The 17,870-nt window shown below is 61.8% G+C and overlaps 1 protein-coding gene across 1 annotated transcript in view; it reads right to left on the minus strand.

Annotated features, from left to right (window-relative positions):
- The window catches only part of MYBPC2 (myosin binding protein C2), a 52,890-nt gene extending 35,535 nt beyond the window's left edge, over nucleotides 1-17,355 (minus strand). Inside the window, exons 1-10 of the mRNA XM_054052306.1 lie at nucleotides 17,324-17,355; nucleotides 13,402-13,520; nucleotides 13,005-13,025; nucleotides 12,821-12,898; nucleotides 11,254-11,402; nucleotides 9,316-9,433; nucleotides 6,391-6,439; nucleotides 5,881-5,940; nucleotides 3,836-4,029; nucleotides 1,978-2,110 (exon numbers count right to left, since the gene is read on the minus strand). Of these exons, the coding sequence (XP_053908281.1) occupies nucleotides 1,978-2,110; nucleotides 3,836-4,029; nucleotides 5,881-5,940; nucleotides 6,391-6,439; nucleotides 9,316-9,433; nucleotides 11,254-11,402; nucleotides 12,821-12,898; nucleotides 13,005-13,025; nucleotides 13,402-13,520; nucleotides 17,324-17,355 (953 nt within the window). The remainder of the gene's footprint in view (nucleotides 1-1,977; nucleotides 2,111-3,835; nucleotides 4,030-5,880; nucleotides 5,941-6,390; nucleotides 6,440-9,315; nucleotides 9,434-11,253; nucleotides 11,403-12,820; nucleotides 12,899-13,004; nucleotides 13,026-13,401; nucleotides 13,521-17,323) is intronic.
- Between the last annotated feature and the right edge of the window lie 515 nt (nucleotides 17,356-17,870).

The following is a 17,870-nucleotide window of genomic DNA, read 5'->3' on the forward strand; positions in this document are numbered from 1 at the left end:
GGGACATTGGGGGACAGCGGATTGAGGGGGGCACCGGGGACATTGGGGGGACAGCGGATTGAGGGGGGCACCGGGGACATTGGGGGGACAGCGGATTGAGGGGGGCACCGGGGAGGGTATTGGGGGACAGCGGATTGAGGGGGGCACCGGGGACATTGGGGGACAGCGGATTGAGGGGGGCACCGGGGACATTGGGGGGACATTGGATTGAGGGGGGCACCGGGAGGATATTGGGGGACAGCGGATTGAGGGGGGCACCGGGGGACATTGGGGGGACAGCGGATTGAGGGGGGCACCGGGGGACATTGGGGGACATTGGATTGAGGGGGGCACGGGGACATTGGGGGACAGCGGATTGAGGGGGGCACCGGGGACATTGGGGGGACAGCATTGAGGGGGGCACCGGGGACATTGGGGGGACAGCGGATTGAGGGGGGCACCGGGGAGGGTATTGGGGGGACAGCGGATTGAGGGGGACACCAGGGACATTGGGGGGACAGCGGATTGAGGGGGGCACCGGGGACAGTGGGGGGACACCGGATTGAGGGGGGCACCGGGGAGGGTATTGGGGGACATTGGATTGAGGGGGGCACGGAGGACACAGGGAGGGGACATGGGGGGACACCAGAGACCCCCAATCTCCCCTTAACCTCTCTGCACCACCTCAGTACTTCCCCATAGCCCCCCAAAACCCCCCTGGACCCCCACTTCCACCCCCCAAACCCCCATAGCCCCCCATAAACCCCCCTTTACCCCCACTTCCACCCCCCCAAACACCCATAGCCCCCCATAAACCCCCTTTTACCCCCACTTCCACCCCCCCAAACCCCCATAGCCCCCCATAAACCCCCTTTTACCCCCACTTCCACCCCCCCAAACCCCCATAGCCCCCCATAAACCCCCCTTTACCCCCACTTCCACCCCCCCAAATTCCCATAGCCCCCCATAAACCCCCTTTTACCCCCACTTCCACCCCCCCAAACCCCCATAGCCCCCCATAAACCCCCTTTTACCCCCACTTCCACCCCCCCAAACCCCCATAGCCCCCCATAAACCCCCTTTACCCCCACTTCCACCCCCCCAAACCCCCATAGTCCCCCATAAACCCCCCTTTACCCCCACTTCCACCCCCCCAAACACCCATAGCCCCCCATAAACCCCCCCTTTTACCCCCACTTCCACCCCCCCAAACCCCCATAGCCCCCCATAAACCCCCTTTTACCCCCACTTCCACCCCCCCAAACCCCCATAGCCCCCCATAAACCCCCCTTTACCCCCACTTCCACCTCCCAAACCCCCATAGCCCCCCATAAACCCCCTTTTACCCCCACTTCCACCCCCCCAAACCCCCATAGCCCCCCATAAACCCCCTTTTACCCCCACTTCCACCCCCCCAAACCCCCATAGCCCCCCATAAACCCCCCTTTACCCCCACTTCCACCCCCCCAAACCCCCATAGCCCCCCATAAACCCCCCTTGACCCCCACTTCCAGGCCCCCAAACCCCCATAGCCCCCCATTAACCCCCTTTTACCCCCACTTCCAGCCCCCCAAACCCCCATAGCCCCCCCTAAACCCCCCTTTACCCCCACTTCCAGCCCCCCAAACCCCCATAGCCCCCCCTAAACTCCCTTTTACCCCCACTTCCACCCCCCCAAACCCCCATAGCCCCCCATAAACCCCCCTTTACCCCCACTTCCACCCCCCCAAACCCCCATAGCCCCCCATAAACCCCCCTTTACCCCCACTTCCACCCCCCCAAACCCCCATAGCCCCCCCTAAACTCCCTTTTACCCCCACTTCCACCCCCCCAAACCCCCATAGCCCCCCATAAACCCCCCTTTACCCCCATTTCCACCCCCCCAAACCCCCATAGCCCCCCATAAACCCCCTTTTAACCCCACTTCCAGCCCCTCAGAGACCCCTAACCCCCCCCCGTGACCCCTAAAGACCCCCCCCCCGTTTTGCCCCCCCTCACTTGGCGCTGGGTTTGATCAGCTGCCCGTTCTTGTACCACTTGAGGGGCAAATCGGGGTCGCTGAGCTCCACCATCAGTTTGATTTTATTGCCTTTGTCCACCTGGTACGCGGGGTCCAACTTGCGGATAAAGGCTGGGGGGAAAAGGGGGGTCAGGGGGGCCAAAAAAGGGGGTTCGGGGGGAAACAGAGGGGGTCCGGGGTGAGAAAAGGGATCGGGGGGGCAAAAAAAGGGGGTTTGGGGGGAGAAAAGGGGAGGAAAGGGGAGTTGGGGGGGGAAAAGGGGGAGTCGGGGGGGAAAAGGGGGGTCAGGGGGGCCAAAAAAGGGGGTTCGGGGGGGAAAAGAGGGGGTCCGGGGTGAGAAAAGGGATCAGGGGGGCAAAAAAAGGGGGGTTTGGGGGGGGGGAAAGGGGAGTTCAGGGGAGTTGGGGGGGAAAAGGGGGGTCAGGGGGGCCCTCCTCACCCCATAACCCCCCCAAACCCCCCCTCCCCACACCCCAATCCCCCCTCCTCACCCCATAGCCCCCCTCCCCAGCCCCACAGCCTCCCCAAATCCCCCTCCCCACACCCCAAAGCCCCCTCCTCACCCCAATCCCCCCTCCCCACACCCCAAAGCCCCCTCCTCACACCCCAAAACCCCCCTCCTCACCCCATAACCCCCCTCCCCAGCCCCACAGCCCCCCCAAATCCCCCTCCCCACACCCCAAATCCCCCTCCTCACCCCATAATCCCCCTCCTCACCCCCAGGGCCCCCCCAAACCCCCCTCCCCACACCCCAATCCCCCCTCCCCAGCCCCACAGCCCCCCCAAACCCCCCTCCCCACACCCCAATCCCCCTCCCCACCCCCACAGCCCCCCAAAACCCCCCTCCCCACCCCCCAATCCCCCCTCCTCACCCCTACAGCCCCCCCAAACCCCCCTCATCACCCTATAACCCCCCCAAACCCCCCTCCCCACACCCCAAACCCCCCTCCTCACCCCATAATCCCCCTCCCCAGCCCCACAGCCCCCCCAAACCCCCCTCCCCACACCCCAAACCCCCCTCCTCACCCCATAAACCCCCAAATTCCCCTCCCCACACCCCAAATCTCCCTCCTCACCCCATAACCCCCCCAAACCCCCTCCCCACACCCCAATCCCCCTCTCCCCACACCCCAATTCCCCCTCCTCACCCCATAAACCCCCTCCCCAGCCCCACAGCCCCCCCAAACCCCCCTCCCCACACCCCAAAGCCCCCTCCTCCCCCCATAGCCCCCCTCCCCAGCCCATAAAGCCCCCCCAAACCCCCCTCCCCACACCCCAATCCCTCCTCCTCACCCCATAACCCCCCAAATCTCACTCCCCACACCCCATAACCCCCCTCCCCACACCCCAAATCCCCCCTCCTCACCCCATAATCCCCTTCCTCACCCCCAGGGCCCCCCCAAACCCCCCTCCCCACACCTTAATCCCCCCTCCTCACCCCATAAACCCCCCAAACCCCCCTCCCCACACCCCAATCCCCCCTCCCCAGCCCCACAGCCCCCCCAAACCCCCCTCCCCACACCTCAAACCCCCCTCCTCACACCCCATAACCCCCCTCCCCACACCCCAATCCCCCTTCCTCACACCCCATAACCCCCCTCCCCACACCCCAATCCTCCTCCCCACACCTCAACCCCCCCTCCCCACACCCCAAATCCCCCCTCCTCACCCCATAACCCCCCTCCCCAGCCCCATAGCCCCCCCCAAATCTCACTCCCCACACCCCAATCCCCCCTCCTCCCCCCATAACCCCCCTCCCCACACCCCAATCCCCCCTCCCCACACCCCAACCCCCCCTCCCCGCCCCCTGCCCCCCCCCGTTTGGCGCAGGGTCACCTTCGCTCTTCTTGGGCTCCACTTTGATCTTCTTGAGGCGTTTGAGCATCCCGCGCAGGTCGGTGATGCCATACTGGAAGGCGATGCGCTCGTATTCGCTCTTCTTGGTGACGCCTTTGAGCAGCTCCCAAATCTCGGGCGGGAACGGATCCTCCTCGTCCTTCTTCTTCTTCTTCTCCTCCACCTGCACCTCCCTGCGCGCACGCCCGTTGCACACCCGTTGCACACCCATTGCACACCCATTGCACACCTCTTCACACCCATTGCACACCGATTCACACCCCCCCGGCCCTTCGCACACCCATTTCACCCCTTTACACACCCCTTCAGCCCTTTGCACACCCATTGCACACCCATTGCACACTCCTTCAGCCCTTTGCACACCCATTTCACCCCTTCACACACCCATTTCAGCCCTTCCCACACCCATTTCACACCCCTTCAGCCCTTTGCACACCCATTTCACGCCTTTACACACCCATTCCGCACCTCTTCGGCCCTTCACACACCCATTTCACACCCCTTCAGCTCTTTTTACACCCATTTCACACCCATTCAGCCCTTTGCACACCCATTGCACACTGCTTCACACCCATTGCACACCCCTCCAGCCCTTCGCACACCCATTGCACACCGCTACACACCCATTGCACACCACTTCAGCCCTTTTCACACCCTTTACACACCCATTTCAGCCCCTCACACACCCATTTTACCCTTTACACACCCATTTCACCCCTTTCCACACCCATATCACACCCCTTCAGCCCTTTCCACACCCATTGCACAGCTTTTCACACCCATTGCACACCCCTCCGGCCCTTTGCACACCCATTTCACCCCTTTACACACCCCTTCAGCCCTTCGCACACCCATTGCACACCCATTTCATACCCCTTCAGCCCTTTCCACACCCATTTCACCCCTTCACACACCTCTTCAGCCCCTCACACACCCATTTCACACCCATTTAAGCCCTTTACACACCCATTGCACACCTCTTCACCCCTTTCCAAACCCATTTCACCCCTTTTCACACCCATTTTACACCACTTCACCCCTTTACACACCCATTTCATCCCTTCACACACCTCTTCAGCCCCTCACACACCCATTTCACCCCTTTCCACACCCATATCACACCCCTTCAGCCCTTTCCACACCCATTGCACAGCTTTTCACACCCATATCACACCCCTTCAGCCCTTTGCACACCCATTGCACACCGCTTCACACCCATTGCACACCCATTCAGCCCTTCACACACCCATTTTACCCCTTCAGTCCTTCACACCCCCGTTTCCCCCTTTGCACCCCCATTCCCCCCTTTGCACCCCCATTTACACCCCTTACACCCCCATTTCCCCCCTTTGCACCCCCATTTCCCCCCTTACACCCCCATTTCCCCCCTTTGCACCCCCATTTCCCCCCTTACACCCCCATTTCCCCCTTTGCACCCCCATTTACACCCCTTACACCCCCATTTCCCCCCTTTACACCCCCATTTCCCCCCTTACACCCCCATTTCCCCCCTTTGCATCCCCATTTCCCCCCCTTACACCCCCATTTCCCCCTTTACACCCCCATTTCCCCCCCTTACACCCCCATTTCCCCCTTTACACCCCCATTTCCCCCCCTTACACCCCCATTTCCCCCCTTTGCACCCCCATTTCCCCCCCTTACACCCCCATTTTCCCCCTTTACACCCCCATTTCCCCCTTACACCCCCATTTGCCCCCTTTACACCCCCATTTGCCCCCCTTACACCCCCATTTCCCCCTTTACACCCCCATTTCCCCCCTTTGCATCCCCATTTCCCCCCCTTACACCCCCATTTCCCCCTTTACACCCCCATTTCCCCCCCTTGCACCCCCATTTCCCCCTTTACACCCCCATTTCCCCCCTTTGCACCCCCATTTCCCCCCTTACACCCCCATTTCCCCCTTTACACCCCCATTTCCCCCCTTTGCACCCCCATTTCCCCCCTTACACCCCCATTTCCCCCCTTTGCACCCCCATTTCGCCCCTTGCACCCCCATTTCCACCTCTTTTTCAGCAGTCCGCTGAAGTCGAGCTCTCCGGCTGCGTCGTCTTTGGCGTCGTTCCTGGTGGGAAGAAGGGGGGGTCCGGATGGAATTTGGGGGTCCCTGGGGGGGCTCAGGGGGCTCTTGGGGTGCAAGAGGGGGGGGGGGTCCCCAAGGTGTAAAAAGGGGGGGGTCCCAAGGGATTGAGGTGCGAGGGGAGCACAGGGTACAAAGAGGGGACAGTGGGTTTTGGGGGTGCCCGAAGTGTAAAGGAGGGGTCCCCAAAGTATTGGGGTGCAGGGGGGGGCACTTGGGGGGCTCGGGGGGGTTGGGGTGCAGAGTGCAGGGGGGTTTGGGGTTTGGGGTGCGGGGGGGGGGGATGTCTCCAAGGTGCACGGGGGGTTCTTCAAGGTATTGAGGTTCAGGGGGGGCACAGGGGGGGCATTTGGGGGTCCCAGGGGGATTTGGGGGTCCCAGGGGAATTTGGGGGGGTCCCCAGATTTGGGGGTGGGGGGGATCCCCCGCACTTACGTCCTCTTGAAGGCTTGCAGCACGTTGCCATTGTCCGTGGGGCGGGGGGCTGCGGGGAGGGAGGGGTGAGACCCCAAAAACAGACCCCCCCCCATAAAATAGACCCCCCCCTAAAACAGAGACCCCCCCAAAAAACAGACCCCCCCCAAAAAACAGATACCCCCCAAAAACAGACCCCCCAAAAACAGAGACCCCCCCAAAAACAGACCCCCCCAAAAACAGAGACCCCCCCAAAAACAGACCCCCCTAAAACAGAGACCCCCCAAAAACAGACCCCCGCAAAAAACAGAGACCCCCCAAAAAACAGAGACCCCCCAAAAAAAAGATACCCCCCAAAAAACAGATCCCCCCCAAAAACAGACCCCCCAAAAAACAGACACCCCCAAAAAACAGACACCCCCACAAAACAGACCCCCCCAAACAGATGCCCCCCCAAAACAGACACCCCCAAAAACAGACACCCCCCAAAAAACAGAGACCCCCCCAAAAAACAGACCCCCCCCCAAAACAGATCCCCAACAGCAGGGAGGGTCTGGGGGTGCTGGGGGGGGGGTGTCAGGGGGATCTTGGGGTGCTGTAGGGGGGTGGGGGGGGTCTAGGGGTGCAGGGGACCCCATGGGAGGTGCTGGGGGGGCGGTCTGGGGGGTTCTGGGGGTGCTGGGGGGGATTTGGGGGTGCTGAGGGAGTTTGGGGGTGCTGGGAGTGATCTGGGGGTGTTGGGGGGGTCTGGGGGTGCTGAGGGAGTTTGGGGGTGCTGGGGGGGGTCCGAGGGGGATCTGGGGGTGCAGAGGGAGTTTGGGGGTGCTTAGGGGGGTCTGAGGGTGCTGGGGGAGTTTGGGGGTGCTGAGGGGTATCTGGGGGTGCTGAGGGAGTTTGGGGGTGCTGGGGGGGATCTGGGGGTACTGGGGGGGTCTGGGGGTGCTGAGGGAGTTTGGGGGTGCTGTGGGGGTATGGGGGTGCTGGGGAGGATCTGGGGGTGCTGAGGGAGTTTGGGAGTGCTGTGGGGGTCTGGGGGAGTTTGGGGGTGCTGGGGGGGATCTGGGGGTGTTGGGGGTATCTGGGGTGCTGAGAGAGTTTGGGGGTGCTGGGGGGATCTGGGGGTGCTGGGGGGATCTGGGGGTGTTCGGGGAGTCTGGGAGTGCTGTGGGGTTCTGGGGGAGTTTGGGGGTGCTGGGGAGGTCTGGGGGTGCTGAGGGAGTTTGGGGGTGCTGAGGGGGGTCTGAGGGGGATCTGGGGGTGCTGGGGGGTCTGGGGGTGCTGGGGAGGATCTGGGGGTGTTGAGGGAGTTTGGGGGTGCTGGGGGGGGTCTGAGGCTGCTGGGGGAGTTTGGGGGTGCTGAGGGGTATCTGGGGGTGCTGAGGGAGTTTGGGGGTGCTGGGGGGAATCTGGGGGTACTGGGGGTATCTGGGGGTGCTGAGGGAGTTTGGGGGTGCTGGGGGGAATCTGGGGGTACTGGGGGTATCTGGGGGTGCTGAGGGAGTTTGGGGGTGCTGTAGGGGTATGGGGGTGCTGGGGAGGATCTGGGGGTGCTGAGGGAGTTTGGGAGTGCTGTGGGGGTCTGGGGGAGTTTGGGGGTGCTGGGGGGGATCTGGGGGTGTTGGGGGTATCTGGGGGTGCTGAGAGAGTTTGGGGGTGCTGGGGGGATCTGGGGGTGCTGGGGGGGATCTGGGGGTGCTCGGGGAGTCTGGGAGTGCTGTGGGGTTCTGGGGGAGTTTGGGGGTGCTGGGGAGGTCTGGGGATGCTGAGGGAGTTTGGGGGTGCTGAGGGGGGGTCTGAGGGGGATCTGGGGGTGCTGGGGGGTCTGGGGGTGCTGGGGAGGATCTGGGGGTGTTGAGGGAGTCAGGGGTGCTGAGGAAGTTTGGGGGTGTTGAGGGAGTCTGGGGGTGCTGAGGGAGTTTGGGGGTGTTGGGGGGGGGTCCGAGGTGGATCTGGGGGTGCAGAGGGAGTTTAGGGATGCTGGGGGGGATCTGGGGGTGTTGGGGGGATCTGGGGGTGCTGGGGGAGTTTGGGGGTGCTGAGGGGTATCTGGGGGTGCTGAGGGAGTTTGGGGTGCTGGGGGGGATCTGGGGGTACTGGGGGGGTCTGGGGGTGCTGAGAGAGTTTGGGGGTGCTGGGGAGGATCTGGGGGTGTTGGGGGGATCTGGGGGTGCTGAGGGAGTTTGGGGGTGCTGGGGGGGGTCCGAGGGGGATCTGGGGGTGCAGAGGGAGTTTGGGGGTGCTGGGGAGGATCTGGGGGTGCTGAGGGAGTTTGGGGGTTCTGGGGGGGGTCTGGGGGTACTGGGGAGGATCTGGGGGTGCTGTGAGGGAGTTTGGGGGTGCTGGGGGGGATCTGGGGGTACTGGGGGGATCTGGGGGTGCTGAGGGAGTTTGGGGGTGTTGGGGGGATCTGGGGGTGCTGGGAGGGTCTGGGGGTGCTGTGGGGGTCTGGGGGAGTTTGGGGGTGCTGAGGGGGGTCTGGTGGTGCTGAGGGAGTTTGGGGGTGCTGGGGGGTTTGGGGTGCTCTGGAGGGTGTTTTGGGGGGGTAAGGGGGGTTGGGGTGCTCTGGAGGATGTTTTGGGGGGGTCGGGGGGTTGGGGTGCTCTGGAGGGGGTTTGGGGGTGCTGTGGGGGGGGTTGGGGTGCTCTGAAGGGGTTTTGGGGGGTCGGGGGGGTTGGGGAGCTCTGGAGGGGATTTGGGGGGGGTCGGGGTGCTCTGGAGGGGTTTTGGGGGGGTCGGGGTGGTCGGGGTGCCCTGGAGGGTGTTTGGGGGGGTCGGGGGTGTCGGGGTGCTCTGGAGGGTGTTTTGGGGGGTCGGGGGGGTCGAGGTGCTCTGGAGGGGGTTTTGGGGGGTCGGGGGGGTTGGGGTGCTCTGGAGGGGTTTTGGGGGTTCGGGGGGGTTGGGGTGCCCTGGAGGGGGTTTTGGGGGGTCGGGGGGGTCCCCGCTCACCCTCGACGTCGATGTTGAAGGAGCAGCTGTCCTTCTTGTCCTTGGCCGTCACCTCACAGCGATAATCGCCGCGATCGCCAATGGCCACTTTGGAGATGAACAGCTCGAAGGTGTAGACCTGGGGGGATATTGGGGGGCATTGGGGGGATATTGGGGGGATATCGGGGGATATCGGGGGATATTGGGGCGATATCGGGGGATATTGGGGGGCATTATTGGGGGGATATCGGGGGATATCGGGGGATATTGGGGGATATCGGGGGATATTGGGGGGATATTGGGGGATATCGGGGGATATCGGGGGGATATCGGGGGATATCGGGGGATATTGGGGGATATTGGGGGGATATCGGGGGATATTGGGGGATATCGGGGGATATTGGGGGGATATTGGGGGGATATCGGGGGATATCGGGGGATATTGGGGGATATTGGGGGATATCGGGGGATATTGGGGGGATATTGGGGGATATCGGGGGATATCGGGGGATATCGGGGGATATTGGGGGGATATTGGGGGATATCGGGGGATATCGGGGGATATCGGGGGATATTGGGGGATATTGGGGGGATATTGGGGGATATTGGGGGATATCGGGGGATATTGGAGGATATTGGAGGATATTGGGGGATATTGGGGGATATTGGGGGATATTGGGGGATATCGGGGGGATATTGGAGGATATTGGGGGATATTGGGGGGACATTGGGGGATATTGGGGGATATTGGGAGGACATAAAGGGGGTCCAGGGGACACCGGGGGGGTCACAGTGAGATCCCCCTCTGCTTCCCAGTCCCCCCCAGTTCCTCCCAGTCCCCTCCAGTCTTTCCCAGTGCCCCTCCAGTGCCCTCCGGTCCCTCTCCCAGTACCATCCCAGTCCCTCCCAGTGCCTCCCAGTCCCTCTCAACACCCCCTCAGCCCCTCCCCAGGTTTCCCAGTCACTCCCAGTCCCTCCCAGTCACTCCCAGTCCCTCCCAGTACCATCCCAGTCCTTCTCAACACCCCCTCAGTCCCTCCCAGTCCCTCCCAGTCACTCCCAGTCCCTCCCAGTACCATCTCTGTCCCTCTCGACACCCCCTCAGTCCCTCCCAGTCACTCCCAGTCCCTCCCAGTACCATCTCTGTCCCTCTCGACACCCCCTCAGTCCCTCCCAGTCACTCCCAGTCCCTCCCAGTCCCTCCCAGTACCATCTCTGTCCCTCTCGACACCCCCTCAGTCCCTCCCAGTCACTCCCAGTCCCTCCCAGTACCATCCCAGTCCCTCTCAACAGCCCCCGAGTCGCTCCCAGTCCCTCCCAGTCCCTCCCAGTCACTCCCAGTCCCTCCCAGTACCATCTCTGTCCCTCTCAACACCCCCTCAGTCCCTCCCAGTCCCTCCCAGTCACTCCCAGTCCCTCCCAGTACCATCTCTGTCCCTCTCGACACCCCCTCAGTTCCTCCCAGTCACTCCCAGTCCCTCCCAGTACCATCCCAGTCCCTCTCAACACCCCCCCAGTCGCTCCCAGTCCCTCCCAGTACCATCCCAGTCCCCCTCAACACCTCCTCAGTCCCTCCCAGTCGCTCCCAGTCCCTCCCAGTACCATCCCAGTCCCTCTCAACACCCCCCCAGTCGCTCCCAGTCCCTCCCAGTACCATCCCAGTCCCCCTCAACACCCTCTCAGTCCCTCCCAGTCCCTCCCAGTCCCTCCCAGTACCATCCCAGTCCCTTTCAACACCCCCCCAGTACCCCCCCAGCCCCTCCCAGTCGCTCCCAGTCCCTCCCAGTCTCTCCCAGTCCCCTCCCAGTCCCTCCCAGTACCATTCCAGTGCCCCCCAGTCCCTCCCAGTACCATTCCAGTGCCCCCCAGTCGCTCCCAGTCCCCCCCAGTCCCCTCCCAGTCCCTCCCAGTCCCCTCCCAGTCCCCCCCAGTCGCTCCCAGTCCCCCCCAGTGCCCCACTTTGCTCTCTTTGTCGAAGCTCTCTTTGAACTGGAACCGAGCGCCGCTTTTGATGCCCAATTCCAACCATTTCCCTTTGAACCATTTGATGGTGGGTTTGGCCGTCAGCTGCGCCCCATCCACGCGGGCCACCACCGCCACGTCCTTCCCTGGGGACCCCAAAACCCACAGTGACCCCCAGACCCCACCAGGGAACCCCAGAACCCACCAGGGGACCCCAAAACACCACCAGGGAACCCCAAAACCCCACCAGGGAACCCCAAACCCTCCCAACACCATGAGGAACCCATGGCCAACGTCCACCTGGGTCACCGCCACGTCCTTCCCTGGGGACCCCCAAACACCACAGTGACCCCCAGACCTTCCCAGGGAACCCCAAACCCCACCAGGGAACCCCAAAACCCACCAGGGAACCCCAAACCCCACCAGGGACCCCCAAACCCCCACCAGGGACCCCCAAACCCTCCCAACACCATGAGGAACCCATGGCCAACGTCCACCTGGGTCACCGCTACGTCCTTCCCTGGGGACCCCCAAACACCACAGTGACCCCCAGAACCCACCAGGGAACCCCAAAACCCACCAGGGAACCCCAGAACCCACCAGGGAACCCCAAAACCCCACCAGGGACCCCCAAACCCCCACCAGGGAACCCCAAACCCTCCCAACACCATGAGGAACCCATGGCCAACGTCCACCTGGGTCACCGCTACGTCCTTCCCTGGGGACCCCCAAACACCACAGTGACCCCCAGAACCCACCAGGGAACCCCAAAACCCACCAGGGAACCCCAGAACCCACCAGGGAACCCCAAAACCCACCAGGGACCCCCAAACCCCCACCAGGGAACCCCAAACCCTCCCAACACCATGAGGAACCCATGGCCAACGTCCACCTGGGTCACCGCTACGTCCTTCCCTGGGGACCCCCAAACACCACAGTGACCCCCAGACCCCACCAGGGAACCCCAAAACCCACCAGTGACCCCCAAACTCTCCCGGCACCATGAGGACCCCCCTCAGCCCCCCAAGACCCCCCAAAATCCCCCCCTGGACCCCCCTCAGCCACCCAAGACCCCCCAAAACCCCCCAAGGACTCCCTTCAGCCCCCCAAGACCCCCCGAAATCCCCCTCAGGACCCCCCTCAGCCCCTCAAGACCCCCCCAAATCCCCCTCAGGACCCCCCTCAGCCCCCCAAGACCCCCCAACATCCCCTCCAGGAACCCCTCAGCCCCCCAAGACCCCCCCCAGGACCCCCCTCAGCCCCCCAGGACCCCCCAAAATCCCCCTCAGGACCCCCCTCAGCCCCCCAGGACCCCCCCAAATCCCTCCAGGACCCCCTTCAGCCCCCAAGCCCCCCCCAGGACCCCCTCAGCCCCCCAAGACCCCCTTAAGACCCCCCTCAGCCCCCCAAGACCCCCCCAAAATCTCCCCCCAGGCTCCCCTCAGCCCCCCAAGACCCCCCCAAATCCCCCCCAGGACCCCCTCAGCCCCCCAAGACCCCCCAAAACCCCCCAAGGACCCCCCTCAGCCCCCCAAGACCCCCCCCCCCCCGGACCCCCCCTCACCGCTGTCGACGAGGACGCTTTGGGGTTTGTTGATGAAGAGCCCTTCGGGGTCTCGGGGTTCGGGGGGGTGAATGTCATCTGGGGGGGGTTGTGGGGTAAAAAAGGGGGTTTTGGGGGGTCCTCGAGGGGGGGGGGACACACTGGGGGGTCCCAAATTGGGGTAAGGGGGGGGGTTTCGACTCACCCAGGGAATCATCCTTGGAGTCTGCAATGAGATTTTGGGGGGGGGGGTAAGAGAGTGGGGGGGCTCCCACCCCAAAATTGACCCTGACCCCCCCCAAGACCCCCCAAAATTGACCCTGACCCCCCCCCCCAAAATTAACCATCCTCCAGGACCCCAAAATTTACCCCCCCAACACCCCTACCCCCTCATTTTGGGGTTCAGGCTCAACTCACCCACTTTTTGGGGTTCAGGACCCCCCCTCCCTCCTTGCACCCCAAAATTTACCCTCCCACATTTTTGGGGTTCAGGACCCCCCCTCCCTCCCTCTTTGCACCCCAAAATTTACCCTCCCCCCATTTTTGGGGTTCAGGACCCCCCCCCATGTCCACCACCCCCCCTCAGCCCCCCTTTTATCCACCTTCGGACCCCTTTTCCTCCTTTTTCTCCTCCTTTTCCTCCTCCTTTTTTTCCTCTTCCTTTTTTTCCTCCTTTTTTTCCTCCTTTTTCTCTTCTTTTTTCTCCACTTTTTTCTCCTCTTTTTTCTCCACTTTTTTCTCCTTTTTCACAGCTGAGGGGGGGGCGGGGGGGGGGGGGGGGGTTTCAAGCACAACTGCCCCCCCCCGGGGTAATTACCCCCCTTTTACCCTTCCCCCCATCTTTCTGCCCCCCCCTTTTCTGCCCCCCCTCTTTCTGCCCCCCCCAATTACCCCCCCCCAGCAAATACCCCCCTTTTCTGCCCCCCCCCAAATACCCCCTCTGGAGTTCATTTCCCCCCCCCCCAACTGCCCCCCCCCTCAGGTCCTTTCTTGCCCCCCCCCCCAATAACTGCCCCCCTGGGGGTCCTTTGCCCCCCCCCCCCCAATAGCCCCATCTCGAGGTCCTCTACCCCCCCACTTACCCCCCATTTTTCTGTCCCCCCCCCCCCCCAATTACCCCCCCCCTCAGTAACTGCCCCCCCTTGGGGTCTTTTTGCCCCCCCCAATTACCCCCAATCATTTGCCCCCCCTTAATTACCCCCAATCATTCCCCCCCTTAATTACCTCCATTTGCCCCCCCTTAATTACCCCCAATCATTTTCCCCCCCCAATTACCCCCCAATCATTTACTCCCCCTTAATTACCCCCATTTACTCCCCCCTTAATTACCCCCCAATCATTTGCCCCCCCAATTACCCCCCCTCAATCACCACCCCCACTCTGCCCCCCCCCCAAATAACTGCCCCCATGGGGTCTTTTGCCCCCCCCAACCCCCCAATTCCCCCCCCCATTCTTTTGCCCCCCCCAAATCCCCCCCCCTTAACTGCCCCCCCCCTTCATTTACCCAATTTGGGGGGGGGGGGAAGGAGGGGGGGGGACCCAAATATCCCGGGGGGGTCACAGCCCCATAAAAGGTCAGGATTGGGTTCCCCCCCCCCCCAAAAATAGCTTTGCTATTTTTTGACACCCCCCCCCGGGGGGGGGGGTCACGGGGGGGGGGGGGGCACAGGGTAACCCCCCAAATCCCCCCCTCAAAACCCCCCTCAAACCCCCCCAAACCCCATTAATTACCCCTCAAACCCCTTTAATTAATTAATTACCCCCCCCATTTTTACACCCCCCCCCCCAATCTAAGGGGGTGTTATGTTCCCCCCCCCCCCAAAAAATATTCCCCCCTCCCTCCAAGAGCCCAATTTAGTGCCCTTTGGAACGGCTCATGTGTCACCGGGGGGGGGACACACGTGTCACCCCCCCCCCCCCCAAAAAAACTGCCCTGTCAGCACTTTCACAAGCAACTGACCCCCCCCAAACTGCCCCCCCCGGGGCAAATGACCCCACAAATGCCCCCCCAGGGGCAAATGACCCCCCAACTGCCCCCCCAGGGGGCAAATGACCCCCCCCAACTGCTCCCCCAGGGGGCAAATGACCCCTCCAACTGCCCCCCAAGAGGCAAATGACCCCCCCAAACTGCCCCCCCAGGGGCAAATAATCCCCCCAAATGCCCCCCAAGAGTCCAATGACCCCCCAAACTGCCCCCCCCAACTGCCCCCCCAGGGGCAAATGACCCCCCAACTGCCCCCTAAGAGGCAACTGCCCCCCCCAACTGCCCCCCCAGGGGTAATTGCCCCCCCCAAGGGCTTCTACCCCCCCCCAAGCAATTACCCCCCCCCCCAATAACTAATATCCCTCCCCATAATTAATAGCCCCCCCTTTAGGTAATTAATAGCCTTTCTTACCCCCCCCCCAAAATCTCCCCCAGTAATTAACCCCTCTATAATTACTGCCCCCCCCGACTGTCCCCACCTCCCCTCTATACTTAATTGCCCCCTCCCTAATTAATTGCCCCCCTCCCTAATTAAGTGCCCCCCTCCCTAATTAAGTGCCCCCCTCCCTAATTAAGTGCCCCCTCCCTAATTAATCCCCCCCCCCCCCGGGATAATTAATTCCTTCCCCCCAGTAATTAACTGCCCCCCCCTCAGCTCCTCCTCCTGCTAATTACCTCCCTGGGGCAATTAATTATTCCCCCTCCTGTAATCAATTGCCCCCCCGTCATTAATTGCTTTAACTGCCCCATCATTAATTACCCCCTCATCATTAATTCCCCCTCATTAACTGCCACAGCCATTTTTTTCGCCCCCATTAATTGCCCCAATCCTTTATTATGGCATTAATTGCCCCATTTATTGCCCCCATTAATTACTCCCCAAATTAATTGCCCCATTTATTGCCTCTCCAAATATTAATTACCCCCAATCATTTATTACCCCATTAATTACCCCATTAACTGATTACCCCAATCATTTATTGCCCTTCTATCATTGCCCCAAACCACTAATTACCCCCAATCATTTATTGCCCCAACCCCTAATTACCCCCATTAACCAATTGCCCCATTTATTGCCCCTCTATCATTTATTACCCCCAACCACTAATTACCCCATTTATTGCCCCACAATCACTAATTGCCCCCGTTAATTAACCGCTCCTCTATCATTTGTCGCCCCCCCACTCACTAATTGCCCCCCACTAATTGTCCCCCCAATCGCCCCCCCACTAATTGCCCCCCTCACTAATTGCCCCCCCAATCCTTTATTACCCCCAACCCTTTATTGCCCCCTCACTAATTGCCCCAACCCTTTATTGCCCCAACCCTTTATTGCCCCCAATCCTTTATTACCCCCCCTCACTAATTGCCCCCCAATCCTTTATTGCCCCCCAATCCCTTATTGCCCCCCAATCCTTTATTGCCCCCAATCCCTTATTGCCCCCAATCCTTTATTGCCCCCCAATCCTTTATTGCCCCCCCACTCACTAATTGCCCCCTGATCCTTTATTGCCCCCCAATCCCTTATTGCCCCCAATCCTTTATTGCCCCCAATCCTTTATTGCCCCCAATCCTTTATTGCCCCCCCACTAATTGCCCCCAATCCCTTATTGCCCCCAATCCCTTATTGCCCCCAATCCTTTATTGCCCCCCAATCCTTTATTGCCCCCCCACTCACTAATTGCCCCCCGATCCTTTATTGCCCCCCAATCCTTTATTGCCCCCCGATCCTTTATTGCCCCCCAATCCTTTATTGCCCCCAATCCTTTATTGCCCCCAATCCTTTATTGCCCCCCCACTAATTGCCCCCAATCCCTTATTGCCCCCAATCCCTTATTGCCCCCAATCCTTTATTGCCCCCCAATCCTTTATTGCCCCCCCACTCACTAATTGCCCCCCGATCCTTTATTGCCCCCCAATCCTTTATTGCCCCCCGATCCTTTATTGCCCCCCAATCCTTTATTGCCCCCCCACTCACTAATTGCCCCCCCAATCCTTTATTGCCCCCCAATCCTTTATTACCCCCCAATCCTTTATTGCCCCCCAATCCTTTATTACCCCCCACTCACTAATTGCCCCCCCAATCCTTTATTGTCCCCAATCCTTTATTGCCCCCCGATCCCTTATTGCCCCCCAATCCCTTATTGCCCCCCTCACTAATTAATTGCCCCCCAATCCTTTATTACCCCCAATCCTTTATTGCCCCCCAATCCCTTATTGCCCCCCAATCCCTTATTGCCCCCCCAATCCCTTATTGCCCCCCGACCCTTTATTGCCCCCAATCCTTTATTACCCCCCACCCCTTTATTGCCCCCCGCCTCTTTATCGCCCCCCAATCCCTTATTGTCCCCCACTCACTAATTACCCCCAATCCTTTATTGCCCCCCAATCCCTTATTGCCCCCCACTCACTAATTACCCCCAATCCTTTATTGCCCCCCAATCCCTTTATTACCCCCCGACCCTTTATTGCCCCCCACCCCTTTATTGCCCCCCAATCCCTTATTGCCCCCCCCCCGTTAATTACCCCCCGTTAATTACGGCCCCGTACCGGCCTTGCTGGGCTCGGGCATCGCGGCTCTCTGGGCTCTGGGGGGGCACCAACTGCCCCCGGGGGGGTTCTGGGGGGGCATTTAAACCCCCTCCCCCCCCCCCGCCCCCCCCGGGGGTGAAACCCAACGCGGATCCCACGGGGATTTGGTGGCATCGGGTGACACCGGGGCCCCCCCGACACGTGTCACCCCCCCCCCCCCCCCGGGATGGCCCCGGGTGGCCCCCCCGGAGTGTCACACTGCCCCCTCCGTGTGTGCCGGGGACCCCCACAATGGCCCTGTGCCCCCCGAGTGCCCCCCAGTGTCCCCCCAGTGTCCCCTCAATGTCCCCCCAATGTCCCCCAATGTCCCTGTGTCCCCCCAGTGTCCCCCCAATGTCCCCCAATGTCCCTGTGTCCCCCCAGTGTCCCCTCAATGTCCCCCAATGTCCCCCCAATGGCCCTGTGCCCCCCCAGTGTCCCCCCAGTGTCCCCCAAGTGTCCCCTCAATGTCCCCCAATGTCCCCTCAATGTCCCCCCAATGTCCCCCAATGTCCC

This window comes from Cuculus canorus, chromosome 33 (assembly GCF_017976375.1).
Source record: "Cuculus canorus isolate bCucCan1 chromosome 33, bCucCan1.pri, whole genome shotgun sequence".
In the NCBI taxonomy this organism is placed as follows: domain Eukaryota; kingdom Metazoa; phylum Chordata; class Aves; order Cuculiformes; family Cuculidae; genus Cuculus; species Cuculus canorus.